This window comes from Canis lupus, chromosome 12, assembly GCF_003254725.2.
Source record: "Canis lupus dingo isolate Sandy chromosome 12, ASM325472v2, whole genome shotgun sequence".
Taxonomy (NCBI): Eukaryota; Metazoa; Chordata; class Mammalia; order Carnivora; family Canidae; genus Canis; species Canis lupus.
Window position 1 is genome coordinate 57,850,749 of NC_064254.1, and position 25,538 is coordinate 57,876,286.

The 25,538-nt window shown below is 36.6% G+C and overlaps 1 protein-coding gene and 1 long non-coding RNA gene across 9 annotated transcripts in view; one reads left to right on the forward strand and one right to left on the reverse strand.

Moving 5' to 3' along the window:
* Positions 1-35: 35 nt before the first annotated feature.
* Positions 36-2,531, forward strand: LOC112658654 (uncharacterized). Of its 2 annotated transcripts, XR_004804472.2 has the most exons (3): positions 36-228; positions 328-664; positions 827-2,531. It is a non-coding gene; the product is annotated as an uncharacterized LOC112658654 (long non-coding RNA). The 2 variants fall into 2 exon arrangements; XR_003135865.3 differs by having other exon boundaries at positions 36-664.
* Positions 2,532-5,160: 2,629 nt separating this feature from the next.
* The window catches only part of USP45 (ubiquitin specific peptidase 45), a 72,444-nt gene continuing 52,066 nt past the window's right edge, over positions 5,161-25,538 (reverse strand). For 3 of the 7 annotated variants that reach the window (XM_049092408.1, XM_035698186.2, XM_025444573.3), the window contains 9 exons: positions 23,278-23,359; positions 21,321-21,412; positions 19,999-20,055; positions 19,339-19,476; positions 16,524-17,088; positions 14,577-14,674; positions 12,852-12,938; positions 8,681-8,834; positions 5,161-7,867 (listed from right to left, as the gene is read on the reverse strand). In XM_049092408.1, the coding sequence (XP_048948365.1) occupies positions 7,737-7,867; positions 8,681-8,834; positions 12,852-12,938; positions 14,577-14,674; positions 16,524-17,088; positions 19,339-19,476; positions 19,999-20,055; positions 21,321-21,412; positions 23,278-23,359 (1,404 nt within the window). In that variant the 3' untranslated portion in view covers positions 5,161-7,736. Of the gene's footprint in view, positions 7,868-8,616; positions 8,835-12,851; positions 12,939-14,576; positions 14,675-16,523; positions 17,089-19,338; positions 19,477-19,998; positions 20,056-21,320; positions 21,413-23,277; positions 23,360-25,538 lie in introns of all 7 variants that reach the window. The other 4 variants (XM_035698187.2, XM_035698188.2, XM_049092410.1 and 1 more) reach the window with 2 other exon arrangements.

Consider the following 25,538-nt stretch of genomic DNA (forward strand, 5'->3'; position numbering starts at 1 on the left):
CATCCGCTTGTCATCTGAAGCCATATTGCCCCCCATCCTGGTCTTTGAGCACGTGACTATTCCCCCATTTACTTGCCTCGATGCCATCTTTGTTTTGGGCAAAACCGCCGGGACTAAGTAGTCCCCATCATGCAAGTGTCTGAACATTCCTGTAGGACACCTCTTAATCGAATCATGCTGAAACCCATTTTCAGTTTTACAATGGTCAGAAGGCCAGGAGCTTAAGCGGTCAGTACAGAACGCCCTCAAATTTATTTATTTATTTATTTATTTATTTATTTATTTATTTATTTATTTATTTATTTATTTTTACTTCGGCAACGTGAGCCTCCTTCATAGGGGAAGTTAAGTTCCCCGCCAGGAGCATTTTCGCTTCGGAAAAGGGGGCTGAAGTCGCGGCGCTACTTTCAGACTACGGAGGGGCGTCAGGGTCAAACCTAACCAACTCGGGCGAGTTGCTACGTAAAGCCCACAGCGGCGCGTTTCTGGTCGGGACTCGTGGAGCGCTGGGGTGTCAGGGAGCGTTGCTGACGGGCTCCGCCTCGGGGAGACCGGACGGGAGCGACTGCCGTAGACCTTCCCTGGACCCGCGGCGATTGCTCTTTGTTAACCTCGGGACATCGCGCCCCCTCCTGGCGACATTTACTCGGCTCTGCGTCACCCGGTTAGTCCCGACATGTCGTTCTTTACCCGTGACCCTTGGGCGGGGGGAGTGGGGAAATCCGTTTCTGTCCTTTTGCCTCCTTTCTCTCGCCTGCAAGATGGCCTCCCTGATTGCTGCGGTTGCACCGCGTTTTTAATTTTTTTAATATGAACGACTTTTAAGGTCTCGAAAGGATCTGTTTCCGGGCCAGGAGCTACAAGTCATACAAGAAAACAAGATCATCACGGAGATACAGTGTATATTTCTCAACAAAATCTTGGAAAGTGCCTTCCTGGAGAGGAACGTGAAACTTTTGCGGAACTCAAGAGTAAACAGGGTTATTTCACTGGGGAAGTGTGGAGGGGGAAAAAAAAGGCAAATTACAGCAGAATAAAATGAAGTGCATCTAGATAGATATGGATGTGAGGATATAGACGCCACTTGCATGAAATTCCGTCTTCCTTAATAAAACCCTTGAAACCGAGATAGCCCTGGATGAGCATGAGAAGAAAGTCCTAGCTGAAAAGACGTGCCGGTCCTCAAACCCAAGTGGCCTTTGCAATAAAAATTTATCTTGGGAGAGACTCTTAGAGATCACACACCTGGCAACACCATGATGGGAGTGCATGAATATTATTACTACGGGAAGCAAAAAAAGACTCATTCTTTTAGCCCTTTTCCCTAATTTTCACTTAGCACAGAAAAAGACTACCCAAGTAGTCTAATAGATTTTTAAAACCAAAATTGTGGGGAAAAAAAAGACATATACCACATTTTATCAAGTGGTTCTCTCTGATTTTTGCTCTGTGACTTTGTCTTCCAGATTTTTTGCACAGGGCCTGATTTTCAAATTTGTTTCTCTGAGAAATTATTTTTTTGTTTTTATTATTTAAAAAAAAAAGATTTTTTTCATGAGACACAGAGAGAAAGAGAGAGGCAGAGACACAGGCAGAGGCTCCATGCAGGGAGCCTGATGTGGGACCCGATCCGGGGTCTCCAGGGTCATGCCCTGGGCTGAAGGCAGTGCTGAACCGCTGAGCCACCCGGGCTGCCCAGAAATTCTTTTTTTAAATGATTGAGAGAGAGAGAGTGTGTGTGTGTGTGCATGTGCATGAGTGGGGGAGGGGCTGAGGGCAAGAGAGAATCTCAAGCAGACTCCCCAGTGAGCACAGAGCTCTACTAGGGGCACCACCCCAGGACCCCAAGATCATCTGAGCTAAAGTCAGACACTGAAGGCCCCCAGGACCCCTCTGAGAAACATTCTAATCAGAAAAAGTGCTCTGCGAAACCTGATTCCCCTACTGAAACTATCACACTTTCCTACATCCTATAATCATGTTGTAATTGCCTGTTTCCCTAGTTAAAGAAATTTTCTGGTACTGTTACCCTGCCCCCATCTTTGCTCTCCAACCAGTTAGCATACTGCTTATCATAGAAGTTTTTTTTTTTAATTTTATATTAGGAAGAGGGAGCACAAGCAGGGGGGACTGGCAGGGGGAGAGGGAGAAGCAGACTCCTGGGCAGGAATCATGGTGTGAGCAGATGGCAGATGATTAACAGACCCAGGTGCCCCCATATAAGAATTTTTCCATTTGTCAAAGGGCTGAATATTGAACAATCCCAATCATTTTGGAGACCCATTGTCAAATGGAGATAATTATTAAATACCTCATGGTTTGTTCCTGGTGCCAACTCAAGACACTTAAGCAATCCCTCGTTAACAAGTTGGGAAATGAATTTTATAGTCCCACTTTCCCTTGCCTCACCACTGTCATCTAGGATTGCTGGGTAATGCTAGGATCTGAAGGAAACATCACACACATATACGTATTGCAACACCACAAACTTTCAGAATGTTTCTGTATTAAAATGTCTGTTTGAATAGCAATTGTGTACGTTTTCTACTGCAGTCTGGTCATTTCACACCTTGATCGAAAGTGCTGAAGCAGCCACCACCTTGCCAGTCTTGGCAATATGCTGTTTAGAACTAATAGGTTAGCCAACTTCGTAAATTAAATTTTCATGAACTTCCCCTGTTTGCATTGTTTGAACTAGAAAATTCAAAGGGAGGGTATGTTCAAGTTAGTACTTTGCATGATTGTGGAATCGAGTTAGCCTCAAAATTAAATGGGAAAAAAATTAAGATGTGGAAAAGATGCAGAATTTGGAAGTATCCCTATCATTCAAGACATGAATCTTTAGTGCTAAATTCCACATAACATTCATCTTAACATTTAAGAATAAAAGTATTTAAAGCTGTGGTATATACGTACATACAATGGAATGTTATTTAGCCTTCAAGACAAATTCTGATACATACTACCCTGTGGATGAACTCTGAAAAGATTATGCTAAGTGAAACAAGACAGCCATGGGAGACTTTTTTTTTTTTTTAAGACTATTTATTTAATAATGAGAGACACAGAAATTGAGAGGCAGACACATAGGCAGAGGGAGAATCGGGCTCCATGCAGGGAGCCCAGTGCGGGACTCGATTCTGGGACCCCAGGATCATGCCCTGGGCAGAAGGCAGATGCTCAACTGCTGAGCCACCCAGGCCTCCCTGGGAGACTAACCCTTTTTTACTCATCCTACCCATCCCTCTTTGCAACTAGACAGGGCCATGTGACTTTCTGGCCAATGGGTTGTGCGACATCCAAGATGAATTTAATTGCTGATGACTGTTTAATGCTCTTTTCCCCTGCTAGAGTAGGGAGACCTGGTGTTAAAATGATAGAAGCACAATATAAAACCCTGGATTACAAAATCATCAACTGGAAAACAGTTGGTTGTACAGACCAGATTCACAGGGGGTACTTTGGATGAGGAAGAAATAATGGGAAGTGTGGAGTTAACTTGTTACCATAGCAAAAACTAGGCTGTCTTAATATATATTGGAATGCAAACATTTTGGCTATTTCTGCTTGAGTGCAACTTTATAAATGTATGAAAATGGCTTTGGGGAGTAGGGTCCATGAAACCTCTGAAATTACATACAAAAATCTGGGTTATATGTTTTTCTGAGACTATATAACTGACAAAATGTCCCTACCCAACCTCTACATTGTCATGAACAAAAGTGAAGAGAGGGCCTCCAAATTAAAACCCTCCTCCTTTCCCCAACTCATAGCTTTGATAAATACTTATTAAATTATTGTGCAAATGAAAGATGGTCTATAACTTTAATTCTAATCTCAAAGAGCTTCATGACCCAAAGAGTTTAAATCCAAACAGGTAGATGAAACATTTTCTAATAAATTATCCTGTCTAAATAATCCAAACATTTTGAGAAACATCTGAAAGGATGAAGACTCAGCCATGGTAGATACTGAAATTTGAGTGAAAATGACTATAATAAGATATTTTGCTCTGAAATAATTTCTAAAATGCAAAGGATATTTTGAATGTACAGCTAGATAAGGAAATAGTGTTGATAAATATCAATAATGTGAATTGCAAAAACTCCAGGACCAATTGTGAAATAATTTAATGTTTATTATCCATTTTTATACAGTAACATCAAAATAATGCTCAATAAGTTACATAGTGATTTTCTAAAAACACTGCAAAAAAGTAAAGATAAAATAGTGGGAATGCTATATAACCAGCATTACTCAAAATTTAAAATATAGTCATTTATCTTTTAAACATTTGAATTGATGACTTCTACATGAACCAAAACATTTTATATATCTAAAAATCATCTTTCTAAATGCATTATATAATTTTATTGCACATAACATATTTGGTTTAAGTTTATTTGATCAGGTAACATGCAGATTATGAATATGATTTTAGGAAAAGTAGAATGTTATTTTGTACTATAAAAATTGGATGAAAGTGATACATTTCACAGCTTAATCTTCAGGAAATTTTATTCAGCTATTGTGTAAAATCACTGACTAAACGCACCGTACATGCGAACTAGGAGCTATTATATATAGTAAAATAGCTGTTGGAGCATTTAAAATAAGAAAACAGGAATCAACTCATGGAACTGACACCAACTACCAGTCTCCTTGCCACCCAAAAAGGTGGTTTTCACATCTGTTTTAAGAACATTAAATAACAGAATCTTAAATACAGACATATTTGGCTATGCCAAAAAATATTCACATAATTGACACAATCAAAATTTCATCATCTTAAATAGGAAAAACTAGAGGAAACTGGGACTAGACATACCCTGTAAAATAGTTTCTATATACAGTTAGTGAAACTTCTGATTGGCCAAGCACTACTGTAGTTGTTTCAAGAACCTGTAAACATTTCTCACTTATTTGTATGGTTTCCTGAGGTTATCTAGAAACTATCATTATAGAAGCTCCACAATTTTATACCCCTGCATATGTACTTTCAAAATGTTCAGAATAAAAGCAAAAATTTAAATGTAGGCCCATGTGTCACTTGACATACCTTCCCTATTACAAATCTTTAGGAAATTCTTAGATATCAAAATCAAATTTATTCCATTACCAGCAGACCCTGAAAAATATTCATAAACTCTAGGCCATTAAAAAAAAAATAGACTTCAGATTCTGCTTTTTTTTTTTTTTTTTTTACCATGAAATGAAAATAAACTTTCTTCTTTGCATTTTACTTCTGGAATAATGTCTAAAATATATATAGGCCTCTCCATATTAAAACATGTTAAAATAGTGTCAGCACAGCCCCTGATCCATAGTAGGTATTCAAAAATACATATTTCATGAATAAATGTGAGATTAAGCATAAAAACTATTGCATTACTTGAGTATGGAAGTAATGTTCTGAAGCTACAATGTATCACTCAATGAACAATCACTGTTAACTGGTACTCAGAATAAAGGTCAAAAGGTCTCCTCTTTGATAAATACAGTACTGGTCCATTTCCTGGCATCCTATTAATGAAAAGAGACTTGACCTGATTCCTGCCCTCGCCTATCTCACCATCGCTGACTTTAGCTGTGTAAGGAAGGATAAAGCCAAGAGGCAACAGAAAAGAATGTTCTTGTTTCTTTCCTATCCTGTTTTCTTCTTTTCCCTGTCTTTCCTTCTCTCCCCTCTCACTTTTTCTTTTGTCTATCCATCTATCAATGAAAACAGGTGACCACCCAATGAAAAATATATGCCTCAAAATGGTATCTTTTTTTAGGAGAAAAATGAGGTGACTTAATATTTACATTTGGGGGAAAGGATGGTAATTGCCATTACCAATATGCCTTGCCTAACTTGAATACAGAGATTTAACTACTATTTTTCCAAAAAGTTGACTGCTCTGGTACTGAAAACTTCAATTTTAGTGGATTACAACTAAACATAAAACACTTATTTACCTCCAAAAAAAAAAAAAAAAAACCAACATAAAACACTTTAATTTAAACAGCTTAAGCTACTTTTTCCAGGACACAACCTGAGTTTGCAGATTTTAATTTATAAAGATATATCTCTCCATATTTCAAGTTAAAAATCAAGAAAACACTCTTACTGAAATTTCAATACCTTAAAAATAGATTTTGTGCACTGATATTTTTAAGCTCTGAGTTTTGTATATTATTGCCATCTTGAACACTAATCACACTAATCTTCAACACTCATTCACATATTAAAAGACAGCACTAGCAAACCTGACAATGTTATACAACCTTAAATGTTACGAAGGCTCAGAGATTTGGTTAAAATTTTCTACAGCCACTATTCTTATCCTTCCTTCCTAAGAGGAGAATGAACTGGAGCTAGGCACTTATCCAGTAAGTAGCTGCCTGTATATGATGTGTTGGCACTAATGATTAGGATGTTTGAACCATGCAGTTATGTGTTTTGATTCAGTAATGTCAGACCCAAGTAGCCATATGTTTTAAAAAATTTTAAGCCTAAGTAATAGTAATATTTTCATGTCAAGTTTTGACAGTTTAATAATTTGTATTTGGGGGGGGTAAACTATCATATTTTTGCTATTATTTAATTACTTAAAATCTGAAATGCCAACTTTTACACCCCATTAAAATATAAGCTAGACCCACTTGAACTTATTGATGCTTGTAAATGACAAGGAAAAGTGATCTCAAACCTCAAAACCATGTTTAATATTTACTGACCTACAGAACTAGAAAATGCATATTTCCCTGTCAAGTATAATAAGAACATAATTCTCTGTCCTTTACAAATATAATTTGGTAATTTATATTTCAAAGGTATCCAATGGTCTATTTACCAATTCTGCATGTTACAATTATCAATAATTATATTATGACTTTGGCTAATTACATGCAAATTATCTTCAACTTCATCATGAATAGGCTGCAAACAATATGTTGATATGTTTCAATATTTTTTCTAGTTCTCAAAACCTGAAAGCAATAAGCTAATCAATAAATTACTTGTAGACCCCTATGATTGAAGCTACAGTGGTATCATTTTATATGGCTGAATCACACAAAATATGATGAGGTCACTGTGCCTACTGTATATGTTATACCAGTGTTTCCCACACAGTGGTATACATACACCACTGGACAGCCCTGAGATGATTTTAAGTGGAGTGGTACATGGGTGAACAATTTTTCTTCAATAGTTACATATTTATGTTAATGTTTATTAAAAATAATGTGACTAGCACATAAAATGTGGATACTCAAAACAAGGCTATGTTTAAAAATGTAAGGCTAAAAAAGAAGATTAAAAATAAGTAAACAATGGCATAGGAGATAATATACACACATATATAGGACATGAGAATGGTGGTATGTGACTCACATTTAGTAAACACTGTTTTAAAGAACAATTTGATTAGCCAGCATCATTTCTGGATGTTTGGAGTAATAAGCCACATTATAAGGAGGTTTCCTTTACTGCTCAAAATCTGGGCTGTTTGTCCAGGACAAATATTCCTTAAAAACATGTGTTCACATATATTTTAAGAATATACATTTGAAAGCATTGAGTAAATTTAATTTGCTTTAAAAAAACACCAAAATGGTAAAAATCTTCAGGAGCATCTACATGCTATTTCTACAGAAAAGACTACAAAGGCACATTATGCATTATGGTTATCATTGCAGCATTTAAACAAAAGTGACCTAAATAATCATTGCCACTAATTATTAACAGATAATTATAATATCCTTTCATAAAAAAGAAGGTATGCTTGTGCACTAAGTGCTCTTGATTCTGGAACCACCTGCACGTAAGTGTCACTAACATGGACCCACTGGTCTGCTGATTCACCATCAGGTTCTTTCAAACCTAACAAGGCAAAAAGAAGGATAATTTTACAATAAATATATTCTTTTTCCACATTATAAACAACAATATATTCATCACAAGCTATATTTATCTAATGCTAGATCTTATTGTGTGTATTTCTTCTTGTGTTAAAAATCTTCCAAAATCAACTAACTCTTTCAAAGCATTAATATTAATATCATTTCATTTTTTAAAAGATTTTATTTATTCATGACACACACACAGGCAGAAACATAGGCAGAGGGAGAAGCAGTCTCCCCATAGGTAGCCCGATGTGGGACTCGATCCCCGGACCCCAGGAACACATCCTGAGCCGAAGGCAGATGCTCAACCACTAAGCCATCCAGGCATCCCAGTTATCATTTCACTCTAAAAACCTAGTGAAACATTAGATATACTTGTAAATACTTATTTGCTCAAGGAAAATAATCATTTTCACTGAACTAGAAAAAGGAAAACAAAGTCAGCTTGCTGATCCATAGGCAAAGATTGTAAATTTTCGACCCCAACTCTATTCTGAGGATCTGCTAGGTCTTCAAAATCTTTTGTTGTTAAATAAAATGCTACTACTCCGCTGCAATACTCAATGACTTAACACCCTGAAAAACAGAGTGTCACTTCACATCATCTAGAAGGGTACAGTCTTATGATATTTAAGGTTCTCTACAATTATTTAAGTACTCCTAAAAGTGTTTTTCACTTAACTTTAACAAAGTGAATCCACTTGCAGTATCCATGAAACAGCTTACCTCTTCCAGAAAAGGAAGGATACATTCGTTTTTTTAAGAAGAACATAAACTTAGGATGCCATACCAGGTACATTTTTCTCGCCAGTGATATGTTCCAATAATTTCCTGGAGGGTGTTCTCACTTTCACATAAGCCGTGTAGTGACCTCCTCTCATTGAGCCACTATGTTCCACTACGCCGTAGAGACCATAGAGAACTTTATCTCCCACACTTACATTCTTTTAGACAAAGAAAAAAATGAAATTAGTAATATATAGTGAAATAAAAAGGAAAATTAAGTCAAATCTTATGTCCTGCTTAAACTAAGAAAAACGCATTGTTAAAACTACCCTGAGATGTGTTTGCACATGTATTAGATGGGCAAAATGCAAAAGCCTGACAGCATTTTCTGTTGGCTGGGCTATAGGGAAAAAAGTACTCACACACATTGCATGTGGGAACGTACAGCCCCTATGCAGAGGTATTTCATGTTATCTAGCTAAATTACACAGGTATTACTCTTGGATTTATCAATCCTATTTGTAGGATCTATCTTACAGGCATATGAGCAAACTGTAAAAAGACATACTATTTATTATTTTGGCTACTAAATGCAGGAATATTTGTAATATTAAAAACTGGCAACATGGGAACGTAATGTATAGTACAGGGAATACATTTAATAATACTGTAACAAAAAAAAATACTGTAACAACTTTGCATGGTGACAGATGGTAGCTAGCTTTATTGTGATCACTTTGTAAGGTATATAAATATTAGATCATATATTGTATATTGTATACCTGAGAAGAATATATTGTATGTCAACTACACTTTAATTAAAAATAAACTGGAATAAACCCAGATAAATTGGTCATTAAATTGGGGACTGGTTGAATAAATTATGATGCACTGAGTTATGTACTTGAAAAAGAGAGTGCCAGACTATCTCAAAATACTGTTATGAAATAATCTCCATGCTATAATGTTAAGAGTAAGGTAGAAAAAAAGATATATATTGTAAGCTGTGATTATTTAAGAGTGAAGATGCACATACACACACACACACACACACACACATATATATATACACACACACACAAATATATGTGCTTATATTTTTAAAAATTACAGAGGAATAAAACAATTTTTAGATAGTTATATATAAAGAGAAGGAAGAAACAGGTGGAATGGACATGGAGAAAAGCTATCCTTATTTAAATTTACCTTGTTTTATACATTTGATTTTGGAACTATGTAAATATTTTATGTATTTTGTAAAATTTGAAAAATTTAAGTTTAAATTTAAAAAGCAAACCCTAAAATGAAAATTTAAAAATTAAAACAGGTGACTAATATATTCTAGTTGGTAGCATAATTGTTCAGAGAGAAACCACTATGGTCACATCAAAAGAACCCAGAAGCCAGCTGGAAGTGGCTTTCAGTAGCCAAACATGGATCCACATTATACTAATATATTAGACCATAAATAAAAAGTACAGTAAGTTGAAACATATTTAATGTATTCCAATCCATGAATTAGTAATGCTAAATTAATTGATCATAGTTTAAGAATGCTAATGAATTAATTCATTATTCTGAAACTGGTTTAAAGGGGGGCAGGGAAAGAATCGAATATTTATCTTGCCTTTTCTATAAAAACTATAAGATAACTGAATAGATTAAAGGAATTTCTCTTTATAGAAATGCTCCAGCTAATAAATGAAGGAGTAACAATTAAAATATCACCATTCTATAATTCTTAATGAACTCATGGATCTAGCATTTGAACAGCACTGGTTGCTGGTATCGTAGAAAGATAAGTGGCATAAGTACTACCTGATAAAAAAAAACAGAACATGCCCTATAAATAGCCTTAGCAAAAGGGAAAAAAGAGCATCAAACCTGAATCTGTTCAAGCGTCTTAAGAGCCAACTATCTAGTTGTAGGATAAAGAGGACAGGGGAGGAATAATCAAAATCTAAACCATGGAAACTACCAGAAAGAGGACTCCATTTCTTAAAAAAATAACTTGCAAGAGAGAGAAGGGGTGAGCGATGGGAGAGGGGAACTATACATTAAAAAAGACTAAAATACATTATCCAATCATGTGTAACCCTTGCTTGGATACTATTTTTAAAATTTCATAAGACAACTAGAAATATATACATCAGATGATATGAAGGAATTAGTGTTAACTTTTTTTTTTTAGTGTGAAAGTGGTATTGTGGTTATGTTCTTACAAAGGAGGAGGGAGTGATTTTTATCTTTTATAGATACATAGTAAAATATTTATGAATGAAACAATGCCTGATATGGGAAAATAGTAAGGAAAATAATATGGGAAAGTAGTAGGTGTATGGATACAGTAGGACTGGCCATGTGTCTAAGGTTTTAGAGCTAGGTGATGGATGCTATATAGGTTCACTGCACTGTTCTGTCTACTTTTGTGTATGTTGGTAATTCTCCATAAATAGTACCTTTTAAAAATGTGTTTTTATAAATTTAAAAACTTGTTAAATTTCAATTTAATTTCAGCTTGTTAAATTTCATTTTGTTTACCACATTATCACGTTCTATGAATACTGAGTGTTAATTGATAGATGGTGCTGGTACTCTACAGCAGATAAATTGGATTCACCAAATAATTGCTTTTAAGATATGTCTGTTTTGATGAATCAATGTATTGAAAATATTAAGGTCAGTAAGCATTCCATTACATACCACAACCTAGACTGCTAACCAATAATCATGAACAGAACAATATGTGACCCCATTCATAACATTTGGTTCCCTCAAGGAAGGCAAAGTCATTGCTCTCACCTACACAGTTCTTCCATGTAAATACAGCAATTATAAACCAGCCTGCTTTCTATACCTAATTATCAAAGTATTATAAGTTTTATTTTTTTTAAAAGACTATTCATTCATGAGAGACACAGAGAGAGAGAGAAGCACAGAGGCAGAGGGAGAAGCAGGCTCCTTGCAGGGAGCCTGATGTGGGACTCGATCCCAGGTCTCCAGGATCACGCCCTGAGCGGAAGGCAACGTTCAACCACTGAGCCACCCAGGCATTCCATAAAGTATTACCAATTTTAAAGTATCATACTCAGAGCAGCCGGGATGGCTCAGCGGTTTAGCGCCACCTTCAGTCAAGGGCGTGATCCTGGAGACCCGGGATGGAGTCCAATGTTGGGCTCCCTGCAAGGAGCCTGCTTCTCCCTCTGCCTGTGTCTCTGCCTCTCTCTTTCTCTTTGTGTCTCTATGAATAAATAAATAAAATCTTTAAAAAAAAAAAAAAAGTATCATACTCAGCTCACAAGTATGCTATTTTCAGCAGTATACATGAAATGTAATGAAAAACAATGCATGGGATCCCTAGGTGGTGCAGCGGTTGCAGCGGTTTGGCGCCTGCCTTTGGCCCAGGGCGCAATCCTGGAGACCCGGGATCAAATCCCACATCGGGCTCCCGGTGCGTGGAGCCTCTTCTCCCTCTGCCTGTGTCTCTGCGCCTCTCTCTCTCTCTCTCTCTGTGGCTATCATAAATAAATAAAAATTAAAAAAAAAAGAAAAACAATGCATGAGTATATATTGACTCACAAAAGAGAATGAACTCCACAAATGCTAAAACTGTTGTCCATTAAGCCACGTCATTCACAAGGAACAGAGAGGGCACAAAATCTGCTTACTTCCCTCAGCAACTCTCTGCTACCAGTAGCACTGACAAGCAGCATTATCTTCCTGACCACCGTGCCTCATGGTTTACACATCTGTTCAACTTTCCCTCATTCTGTCTCTCAAAGGACAAAAGTCATATTCACTGTGTTAAGTTCCATGTTACAGATTTAACTTCACTAACTATAAAATTCCCTTTCAGGGACACCTGGGTGGCTCAGCGGTTTAGAGCCTGCCTTCGGTTCAGGGCGTAATCCTGGGGTCCCAGGATTGAGTCCCACATTGGGCTCCTGCATGGAGCCTGCTTCTCCCTCTGCCTGTGTCTCTGCCTCTCTGTGTCTCTCATGAATAAATAAATTATTTAAAAAAAAATTCCCTTTCAGAGAAGCTTAATGGAAGGAAGGAAGGAAGGAAGGAAGGAAGGAAGGAAGGAAGGAAGGAAGGAAGGAAGGAAGGAAGGAAGGAAGGAAGGAAGGAAGGGAGGAAGGAAGGAAAATAAAAGGAAAAAAAGGAAGGAAAGGCCTAATACTTTTTAAGCATATTATTTACAAGTCAATTAAACATCTTAATAACGTACTAACCTTACAAGTAGCAGAACAGAACGGTGCTAAATCAAGGATAAGTGGAAAATCTACATGTCTGTTTACTTTTCGAAGACTCAAGCCAGCCTTAAAAAGACCAAAAAACAATTTTTAATGCAACAAACTATTCATCTAAAGCATTGTGTTTGTTAATAAATCCAAAAGAGGAATCTCAGTGGTTTTTTAAATAGCTATAAAAAAATGACTAATGAATAATCCAAAACTGATATATAAGCTCGAGACTATTCATTAGTCTGTGAATGAATTCTTTCTGTAAGTTCCTAAATTGAGATGCAAGTGCCAAATATAAAATAACTGTGGCACATCATGAAATTAGCTTCTCAGATGTGACACAACCCTGTCTTGTTCACACAACATGTACACCCTTCACTAGGCATTCTTAGGTAATGAGACACGATATATCTGCTTCTGCCCTCCACGGCCATTTCACTTCCACTGAGTTTCCACATTCTTGGCTAGAGAAAAATCAAGAATTTAGTTTAATTTTTCTGTGGATATGGAAGGAGGTATGTAGAGAAAAATCTCTTCCCTCCTGTGGCCCACCTGAAATGTTGCAGATATATAATCAAAGCTCCTAATCTTTTCCCTTGAGAGTTCATGGGTTTTATATGTAGGCAACCTTCCTCCCAGAGGTCAGGTTAATATTAATATTCATTTAAGTTTTCTTCTAGTCTTTTGATGATTTGTTTTATATGATTAAAATATTTATCTGGAAATACTATTGATACATGGTATAGAAAGAAGCTTTACATTTTTTATTTCAGTTCTTTTTCCTAAATTCTTTAATGAATGATCTACCCCTTGGGGCACCTGGCTGGCTCAGTTAGAAGAGCAAGGGACTCTTGCTCTTGGGGTCGATCCTGGAATTGTGAGTTTGAGCCCCACATTGGGTGTGGAGATTACTTAAACTAAAAACCAATTAATCTACCCCTTCCCAACTGATTTGAGATTCTTCCTTTATCATAACAAAAGAGCTTTAAATAATACGCATGTTTTATTTTTTGACAATCTTGACCATACTGTTTTAACTACTATGATTTTATTTTTAAACTGGTGTCAAAGAAAATCACCCATTCTAACTTTTTCCAAAATGTTTTAGTATTTTACTTCTTTATTCTTTCAGAGAAACTATAAAATCATTACATCAAATTTGAAGAAAAAAAAAAAAGGCAAGGCATTGGATTAACACTAAAAATAGAGGGAAAACCTGACGCATGAAAAACATTTAGGTTCCCTTCTCACCATAGACCCTATATTTGCATTGTGCAGCCCTTTTTGTATTCGTCCAAGCCAGCCATGCCCAGCCCACTTAGCCCTACCCACTGGGATCATGAGAGCTCAGAAACCTATGTGCACTTTGCTATTTACCTGCTTCTAAGGATTCTTAATAAATTTTATTTTTCATTCTCCCATACACACACACACACACACACACACACACACAACTTAGGTTCCTACCACCTAAATCATCAAATAGAGTATTATGAATTAAGCGATATTAATTAGAAAAGTAAACTATTATGGCTGAAAAAGCAGTAAATCCCATATGACAATTTTTTACATTAAAAAAATTACTGTCAAAAAAAAATAAAAATAAAAAAAATAAAAAAATTACTGTCTAATCCTTGACGGCATTTTACAAGATGTAGGGCTCTGCAAAACATATGATTACATTACTATAGTGCTACTAAAGGGACTTTTTACCTGATGGAATCTTTTAAGATGGAGAATTAGGATAGCTGGAACAGCAGAAATGAGCAGTTGCTTCCTGGCATTAGTATAAATGGATTCAGCTTTCTTTTCTGAATAAAATATAATAATTTATTTTAAAATTTCATTTTATACATTATATACCACATAATATAGTTACCATTTATAAAGAACCATCATACCATAGTATTGAATAAATTTTAACATTGAAAATATTAAAAAAGAAATTAGACTCTGGTTACAGGGGTGCCTCTATACTCCATTCCAAAACTCCACTGAAATGGAATAGTTTTTTTTTTTTTTTTTTTTAAAGCACACACAAGGACAAAGAATAGGGGAGGTGACACTTGCAACAAAATTTTGGGAGCTGGGAAGCAGATGGACTATCGTGACTTATGTCAATGCCCTCTAGCTAGAGACCACCAAAAACACCGCTGGAGTTGAAAAAATTGGGTCATTACTCATCGTAGTGAAAGGAGATCACGTATCATGCATGGGAACTGCAGGGCATTTCAGTAAGAGGCTGTTAGAAAGTACTTGGGATGGGATTTGAATATGGTCAACAGCGTATTTAATTTGGATCAATGTAAGGTGGTATTTCTTCCTTCTCTCATCTAGATAGTTCTTTAACTACTAGTGTATTAAGCATAGTGTATTAAACACGTCTTTATTCTGATACTTTGACACCTGAGGCCTTGCTAATATTATAGGGAAGGCTTCTGGCAGAACTAGCAAACTCCTAGATATAATAAACGATATAAATGTACCTTTCATATGCAAACCAACCAATCCAAAGTCCATACTCAATGCCCTCCATTATTGGGTTCTTTTTTTTTTTTTTTTTTTTTTATTTATTATAGTCACAGAGAGAGAGAGAGAGAGAGAGAGAGAGAGAGAGGTGCAGAGAGAGAAGCAGGCTCCATGCACCAGGAGCCCAATGTGGGATTCGATCCCAGGTCTCCAGGATCGTGCCCTGGGCCAAAGGCAGGCACCAAACCGCTGCGCCACCCAGGGGTCCCCATTATTGGGTTCTGATACTCTAGACCACCATCCACCTGCCCAAATCCCAATAGGGCCTGGAACACACAACTGAGACCACCCACAATGCCCCAGAGCCTGAATTTATTCAACACCAGTCAATCAATCCTAAAACTTGTTGATTCCAATTCCTTCCCCTGAAACCATAACAAAGGCTCTTGTCCATGTCTCCTCAGCTCTTCTGCCTCCTGACCAACCCTGGTGCTTCCCCATGTGGCCCTGCATGGCATGGCTTGGGGTGCTCCCTCTTCTTCTGAGCTGTACGTAACAAACTATCTTATCGGGAGCAACTGTCTCCTGGTCTGTTGGCCTCACCATAACTGAATAATCATAAAGCCCGCCTTTTGAAACAGCCAGTCACTAAGAATCGGAGCATTCTCTCCATATCAAGGCTAGAGATGCAGTAGGGAAATTTCTTCTGGAAAAAAAGATTTCAGATAGCTAGTCCCCCTGAAATACGATTCTGTGGATTTGCAGTTTTCAAGGCCGAGGTGGGGACTTCCTGTTCAATTTACTTCACCAAACATCTATTTAAGAAGTCCAGGTACTGTCTTCAGGGCTGAGGTGCAACTATGAAAAAGATAATCCCTGCCTCCCAACAGCTAAAGGGTGGAGACAAGGTTCTTGGGTTCCCCTCTTTGGGATCTACAACCCACTGGTCACTGACTATCGGACACCCCACAAATACTAAAAACCTAAATACTGAGCAGCCTGGGTGGCTCAGCGGTTTAGCGCCACCTTTGGCCCAGGGCGCGATCCTGGAGTCCCAGGATGGAGTCCCGTGTCAAGCTCCCTGCGTGGGGCCTGCTTCTCCTTCTGCCTCTCTCTCTCTCTGTGTCTCTCATGGATAAATAAATAAAAATCTTAAAAAAAAAAAAAAAAAAAAACCCTAAACATTCTCACCTGCACAACTGGTTGCCTTGCGGTGCCTCTGTTTCTTTGCAGTGCAATTCTCACACAGAAGCTTGTTATTCCCCATCAGCAGTTCCATAGAGGTAAACTGGTAGAGGCAGGACTGCACGGAGCATTCTCTGGAGGCGGTCACGTAGCTGTGAGAAAGGGTCTGGAAAGCATCCTGGGGGCCGGGAGCCAACAGGTGCGTCTCCTCCGAACACGAAAGGTCTGGAGCATCCGGGGGCTGGTCGTCCCTCTGGGCCGCTCTAGGTCCGGTGACCGTGCCGCTCAAGTGAAGCTCGGAGAGGGCCTCGGCCGCGCGCGCAGCCTGGCTGGTCCGGGGCGCGGCGGGGCGCCCTCCCACGCTGGTGCTCCCGCGGGGTCCGCGGCCCGGCAGCAGCCCGGCGCGCTCGGGGCTCGAGCTCGGCTCCGAGGCCTCGCTGTCCGCGTCCGCGCTGCCCTCCGAGGCGCCGGCCTCTCCGCCGGCCTCTCCGCCGCTGGCCTCGGGGCTCTCGGCGCCCTCGGGCTTCCCGCCGGTGACAGCGGCTCCGGGCCTGCCCCGGGCGAGTTGACCCTGCAAGTGACAGTGTTTTCAGAGAAGAGGATCTCGTGGCCTACTACTGGAAATGAATGCCAGGAAGGCTCATTTACACGTCCCACAACTGTTTTCTCCAGTGCCTCTGAAATCCTAAACTACGATCATTAAGACATAGAGTAACAAATAGTTCTAATTTAAAAATTAATCTTTAGGGACGCTTGGGTGGCTCAGAGGTTGAGCATCTATCTGCCTTTGGCCCCGGGCGTGATCCTGGAGACCCGGGATCGAGTCCCACCTTGGGCTCCCTGCATGGGGCCTGCTTCTCCCTCTGCCTGTGTCTCTGCCTCTGTGTCTCTCTCTCTCATGAATAAATAAAAAAGGAAAGAAAGAAAGAAAGAAAGAAAGAAAGAAAGAAAGAAAGAAAGGAAGGAAGGAAGGAAGGAAGGAAGGAAGGAAGGAAGGAAGGAAGGAAGGAAGGAAGGAAGGAAGAAAAAGAAAGAAAGAAAGAAAGAAAGAAAACTGAGCATGCTAACAGAAAAAGCTAAAAAGAAAAAGCTAAATCTGGGATCCCTGGGTGGAGCAGCGGTTTAGCGCCTGCCTTTGGCCCAGGGCGCGATCCTGGAGACCCGGGATCGAGTCCCACGTCAGGCTCCCGGTGCATGGAGCCTGCTTCTCCCTCTGCCTGTGTCTCTGCCTCTCTCTCTCTCTCTGTGTGACTATCATAAATAAATAAAAACTAAAAAAAAAAAGCTAATTCTGATTATGTATCAAGTTGCCTACAAATCACATAAAAAAAAGTTTTTAAAAAGCAAAGCGCAAATTTAGATTGGTTTCTTTAAGTTTTTATGAGATAATTCAACAACCAGTTGTGTCCTTAGTGAATCAATGGGTCTAGACAATGGTCATCAGTGACTGGTGACATCAAAGATTAGACATCAAACTTATATGCATCTCCTTGATGGCAGTATACACAGCCAGTTAAAAGTTTTCTTGCCATAAAAAAAAAAAAAAAAAAAAAAAAAAAAAAGTTTTCTTGCCATAAGGCGCTGATTCTTTCTTAAGAATTGTTTTTAAAGGTTTTATTTATTTATTCATGAGAGACACGGAGAGAGAGGCAGAGACACAGGCAGAGGGAGAAGCAGGCTCCATGCAGGGAGCCGGATGTGGGACTTGATCCCAGGATCCTGGGATCAGGCCCTGAGCCAAAGGCAGATGCTCAACCACTGAGCCACTCAGGCATCCCTAAGAATTTTTTTTTTTAAGATTTTATTTATTTATTCATGAGAGACACACACAGAGAGAGAGGCAGAGACACAGGTAGAGAGAGAAGCAGGCTCCATGCAGGGAGCCCCATGTGGGACTCATCCCGGGTCTCCAGGACCACACCCTCAGCTGAAGGCAGGCACTAAACCCCTGAGCCATTCAGGGATCCCCAGGGTGCTGATTCTTGATTGTAGCTCAGGTCATGATCTCAGGGTTAGAGATGGAGCCCTATTGTCAGGCTTCACACTGGGCATCCAGCCTGCTTAAGATTCTCTTCTTTTCCCTCTGTCCCACCCCCACCCTAAAAAATATATAAATAAAGTTTTAAATAAATGTTTTCTTTCCAAAAGTCAAATAAATAATAGAACTTGAACCTAATTAAAATTGCTTTTAGACAGAACTGCCTTAGAGAGGAAATAAAGGAAACAAAGAAACCTGTAAATACCATGGAAATGCAATAGCAAAATAAACTACTGTTGAATGTGGGAAAGTGAAAAATTACTGAAAAAAAAAAATGACCTGATTTCTTCAACAAATACATTACAAGGAAGAAAGGGAAGGGGAAATCTGTAGATTGAAAGAGCATCTAAGAAACATGCTATTAAGAGATGGCAATCAACTGCCATCTATGGATCTTTTTTAGATCCTAAATTCAAGTACACCTTAAAAAGCAAAAACAAAAAAGGTGTTTATGAGACAACTATAGAAATTTAATTACTGGATGTTGGCACTATTAAAAAGTCATTAATATTTTTAGGTATGATAATGTTCTATGGTTATATATTTAAAAATACTATTTATCTTTTATATTAGAATCATTTCAAAATAATCTGAGATGGAGAGAAGGAGAATGTGGGATAGATATAGACAAAATATGATTAGTCATGATCTGATAACTGTGAATCTGAGAAAAAGGTACATGAGAGGTTATTATATACTGTCTTCTCTATTTTTGTATATTTTTGAAACTTTTATTAAAAAGTTTAAGAAAACAGATGTCTCACAAATGCATATAAATCTTACCTTATCTTTAGATGAAGACTGGGTGGCTCTGGGTTGATGAGTAGTTTCTATGGTAACAGTGTCACCGTACTGACCATCATCTGTCACTTGCAAACTTCTACATTTACTCATTCTTCCCAAAAGTACAGGTTTTGAAACCTATGTAGATGCCATGCATATAACACAAAACTTCTTTAGGAAATAAATTCTGGATATCATCTACTTTTTAAAATTTCTAACTCATTTTCCTTAACATTAATTCTCAAGCTATAAAACATAATGGTTTGAAATCCCTGAGAGTAAGAACCATATCATAACTCATGCACATATACACAAATCCCAGTATCAAATATACTATATGGGGATCCCTGGGTGGCGCAGCGGTTTGGCGCCTGCCTTTGGCCCAGGGCGCGATCCTGGAGACCCGGGATCGAATCCCACATCGGGCCCCCTGTGCATGGAGCCTGCTTCTCCCTCTGCCTATGTCTCTGCCTCTCTCTATTTCTCTCTCTGTGACTATCATAAATAAATAAAAATTAAAAAAAATACTATATGAACGCCAGTATTATATATAAAAATGACTCTCAGATAATGCGGTAATATGCTCAACAAATGTCTAAATATATGAATGAATAAATGCTCTTCACAAAAGACTCATTATTAAGCTTTTTTTCTCCTTACCCTTTCTTCTATTATAGGAAGTGAAATATCAATAAAAGGATCATTCACTGAAGAGATCTTAAAAAGAAAACATATTGAGAAAATCAGTTAGAATTCTAATATATACAAAGTAGTCCTGTAAAATCTTAAAGAAATCAAACTTCCCAGGCAACTTAGAATTTCAAGTTAAAAAACATCCCTGGAACAAACAGTGATTTTAACTTGGTACAGCAGCACATATTGTTAATCAAAACAAGATATCTCAAAACCTCAACATATGCAACCCAGTTGAATTTCATAATATTGCCAATATGACTAACTTATAATATTTAAAGTAACTTAAAAATAAACTATGTTTAATAAAAATGATTAACTAAAAATATAAACCTATTTTTGGTGAAATTGTGTCAGAACATAAATCAAATAGAAACATTAAAAACAATTTTTTTAAAAAGCCGTGAAGAAAAAAGCCAGAGAGCTTGACTGTGTTTTGTAGATTCTTTCAGGTTAATTCTGTTTAAAAAGATTCTCTCTAGCTTGTGAGAGAGAAATCAACTTCTATGTTGAATATACTAGAAACTTAAGTAATATCATGTTGACAAGTGCTGTGCTTTAACATGACAAGCTAGAAGAAAATGTAACATATGATCCTCATTTTATAAGACTAGAGAGAAAAGAAAGGTACTCTATAATCTGGGACAGGAAAATGCACATAAAGACTATTCATTTTATGATCAAAATCTAACAAAAGTTGACGCCTATCATACTCTAAGCCATATAATTTCAGAAATATTCTTTGCCAAGTAATTGAAAACCTATAAAAATGTTTATATATTTTAAGTTGTTAAAGTACGGATGTCATTCAAAATAAAAATGATCATTTAATTCAAAGGTGTGTGTACTTTCAAAAAACTTCTAGTTTTACAGAACCTACATCAAGTTATATAAGTGTAAAGCTTTAAATAAAATGTGGTAGATCACCCTAAGTTATGTTACCACATTAAGTTATTTCTATCAGAATCACATTTTAGGGCAATGCATAATTATATAACATAGTTACTCCCTTCCCAGAAGTTTCTCTTGCATTTCAATCCAAACAAGTAGCTAACACATTCCTCCAGCAGAACTTCACAGGTTTGTTAAGAGGAAAAATAACATTTAAAAAAGTTATAAATTATGTTTCTTCTCTGAGAGTAAAGATATACTCTAACGACTTTCAAAAACTATTATGTAGTTATCTGTCACAAATAAAAACAAATGCTGATGATTATATGTGAAAGAAAACAATAAAAATGATATGACTGTAATCTATTCCGTGTTGAAGTGAATTCCAAAGCACCTACATTTGCACATTCTTCACACATGACTGTGCTAGTTAATTCACCAATAAAGATCCGATCTATGAAGTTCATTTTCACACCTTCTCTTCCATACGCTGTAAAAATAATACTTTTTAATGCAAAAAATACGTCAGCCATCAGCCTAACAATGTAACATGCTTTTTCTCTGTTGACTCAAAAGAAATCTGAGACAGATGTCCAGTACCACATTAATATATTTTATTATATGATGTTATAATGTCTTTCTCCTTAAAAATTCTGTAGGCAAAATTTGATTATCAACTATAGTAGTCTTCAAGAAATAATGAACTGTTCTTAAACTTGAGGCAAAATAAGTAGACCAATTACCACTGTTCATACCGTACCTCAACTGTTCCCATTAAACGCTTTAAGGTCTCTGTGCCTAATGTGGAGGTAGGCAGAGGAATGAGAAAGAAGATAATACTTTTAGGGCTACAGATGCCTGAACCATAACTATGGAAACAGCAGAGTAGAAGACAAGTAAACACAGCATAGTGTAAAGAATTAATTTGGGCAATTAAGAACTCATTTATTTGTGTGTAAGTTTGATATAAAAATGGTAAAATTATTGTTTGGGAAATATTTATAAATCAAAGAAAATTATGCCCAAATAGGACATTAATACACCATGAATTCAATATAGTTTGAAATGGCTGATGAGTACACGAGGCTTCATCATACTATTCTATTTTAATAGACATTTAAAACTTTTTTTTCTGCAGCAAATCATGAGAAGAAAATATATTAACAAACATCACTCCTCTTTCAAGCTTCTATCTTTTTTGGATCTCTAACTTCAAATTTCATACAAACAACATTTAAAATCAGCTTAAAACATTATTTGAAGCACTTAATGACACAGTCGGCTTATAGCTAGATATATCAATAAACATTTTTAATATAACAGTAACTATTTAGAAGTTAAGGTGACTAATATGTTTCATTAAGAAAACTGTACAAGGATTGAAAATAGAAAAGATTATACAAAAGTGGAAACCAGAAAGAAAAACTGGGCAGTTATTCTAAACATGCACTAGATGGCACTATCTCAAAACAAACAGGCAAAAAAAAAACCCCAAAGCATACTTGAGAATCCACATTTTAAAAAATCTTGAACCCTTCACATGAAACTAATATAGCATTGTGTGTCAACTATACTTTAATTAAAAAAAAAGCCTTGAACCCTTAACTGCATACTGTTTGGGCATGTACAATCAAAACGTGTATATTTGTTTATGAATTATAGACATGTACTATGTATATATAATACTACAAAAAACAAGTTAGAAAAGAAAATAAATAAAATGCAAATAATATTTCTAAAAATCATCTTCTAAAAATGATGCCTTTGTACTACCGTTAATATCTGAAGACAGAATATACAGTTAGGACACGGTAAAGCACTCATACTATGACATAGAAGCCCACACTTAAATATTGATCATTATAAATGATCAGCTTTGATTAGATAATCACTGGCTTTGCCTCATACTTTGGCTGATGAAGAGCTGACACTAGGAGTAAAGTAGATATGTATGCTTGATTTAGTACTTTCTCCAATAAATGGTTGCCTTGTAGGAATCTTTGGACTTAAGCATTTTGACTAGTCAAAACTATATAATATCCATAAATCCACTTATCCAAGCACATACCAACTGCAAAATGATACAATATGATGAAACTGAACTTCCAAGTGAGGGTACTACTTTCAACCCCACATTAGTGTATCAGTGTCAATCCGTATATCTGATACTTGTTTCGGTTTTTAAAGTTCACATGGACCCATTCTCACATTTTCTATGACTCACTAGACTATCTTATAGCCCCTGGAGTATGTACATTCCCCATTTAAGGCCACTATTTTACAGAATTGGTTCACATAATGCTCAGTTCTTTTCCCCTTGGGAGAACAGTTTTAACAGTGAAAGAAGCGACATACCTTTGACTTTTTTTCTAGTGTCCTCATCAGCAGTTTTAGTAGTTGGGTTGTTAAATGCTTTTAGAATGCTAGCTTGTATTCTCTATAAAACAAATAAGAATTTAGTAAGAATCTATGGTTGAATGTATTCTTACAGGTTTAGAGTAAGTTCTCCCTCTTTTCCCTCCCCTCCCTCACTCCGCCACTGTCCCTAAAATGATGTATCATTTTAATCAGGACAAAAAGTAACAAAGACACCATGTGGAATTTCTTATCTATTGAAGAAAATCTTAACATATAAAAAGCTATTAAACTGGTCACTATGACCTTCGTGTAGATTATTTTATTTATACACATACATCAGTAAAGTCCAGAACATCAAATAATTTCCACAGCAAGAAGAATACCCCAAATCTTGATTAGTTATCATTTATTTGAATTCAGTTGTCAATAATAATTATTAATGTCTTTAGCAGCTCTTAGGAAATGACAAGATTTATGTTTCCATAGCTCTTGTGTATGTTTCAGGAAAGATCTAATATCCCAGAAAACTTTCAGAATGAAATAAAATCATATTCCAAGAATAAAGACATTTGAGCTAATAAATTATCACCTTTTATACTAATAATGTCCCTACTTAGTGGATTAATTTAATCCTAATTCACATTTTGGCAGTGCAGTGACAAGAATGCTTGTGAATTATCCTCCAAAAGTTTTTAAGTAAAGTCTTAATCACAGATTTTCGTATGTGAGACCACTGTTTGACCTGGAGTCTCTGGTGTGAAAATGATACCTAATTCTGTTATTAAAGAAAAAAATCATATCAAAGAGATAGGAAACTCAAACTGCAGACTTACCAGAGAATAATAAAGATTCTACATATCAGAATCCAGATACTTTCCACTGTTCAGAAGAAAATTCACAGCCTTAAATATTTAAATCAATTAAAAAGCATGAAAACAAATGAGTTAAGTAGCCAAGTCATAAATTTAGAAAAAGGAGATCAAAGTTGAATGAAAGTAAATAACAAAATTCAACAAAAGAGTTAATGAAGATAAAAGCATACAAATTGAAGAGATTAATCAATGAATCAAAAGCTGATTCTTTGGGTGGGGGACAGATAAACCTACTAGCCAATCTTAATCAAAGTAAGGATGAAAAGCATTAACATTGTACCTCAGAAGAAGGAAACCACTAACAAAGTCAAAGACATTTTAAGTAATCATGAAAGAGACTACTTTGCTCCACTTTCATGTAATTACATTTGAAAAATTCAGAAAAAATTAGATAATTTTCCAGGAAATGAGGCCCAGAAGAGATAGAGTATCTTCCAGCTTTCATGGGATCAGGGAATGGGCAGAGAGAGAAGAATGGTGTTACACAGTACTCCTTACAAAAAGCTCCAAGCCCTAACAATTTCACAGAAAAATGCCACTAAACATATGTTCCAGAACATAAAAAGGGGAAACTTTCAAATTATGTTCATGAAGCATAATATCGGTACCAAAGCTGACAGAGAATATATACAACACACACCATATCACGTATGAAAAAAATTCAAAATACAGAAGCACGTTAAAAGAACAGTATTTATAGTATGATGAAGACTTTTGTTCTAAAAAATCAATCTGAGAAAGACAATTTTCATATGATCTCACTCTTATGTGAAATTTAAGAAACAAAACAGAGGATCATAGGGAAAGAGAGGAAAAAATAAAACAAGATGAAATCAGAGAAGGAAAAAACCCATAAGAGACTCTTAATCACAGGAAACAAACTGAGGGGCCCTGGAGGGGAGGGAGTGGTGAGGATGGGGTAACTGGGTGTTGGACATTAAGGAGGGTATATGATATAATGAGCACTGGGTATTATATAAGACTGATGAATCACTGACCTCTGCCTCTGAAACCAATAATATATTATATGTTAATTAACTGAATTTAAATAAAAAATTTTTTAAAGATTTTTGTTCTACTAATGCAGGGATATTAGGAAATCTATTCATACAAGGCATATTAACAGATATAAGAAGAAAAACATTGTAAGATTAAATCCCTTGATTTATTACTATCATTTAGCACTGTATTAATGTTCTAGTCAATGCATTTGATAGAAAATTAAATCTCAGAGGTATAAAAATTATAAAGGAGATAAAAATCATTTGCAGATGATGAAACTTTTTACTTGGAAAAGCCCAAAGGATAAACTGAAATGAAAAACTACTATAAATAATAAAAGAATTTAATATACGATACATAAATATAATGAAGTCAATAGCCTTT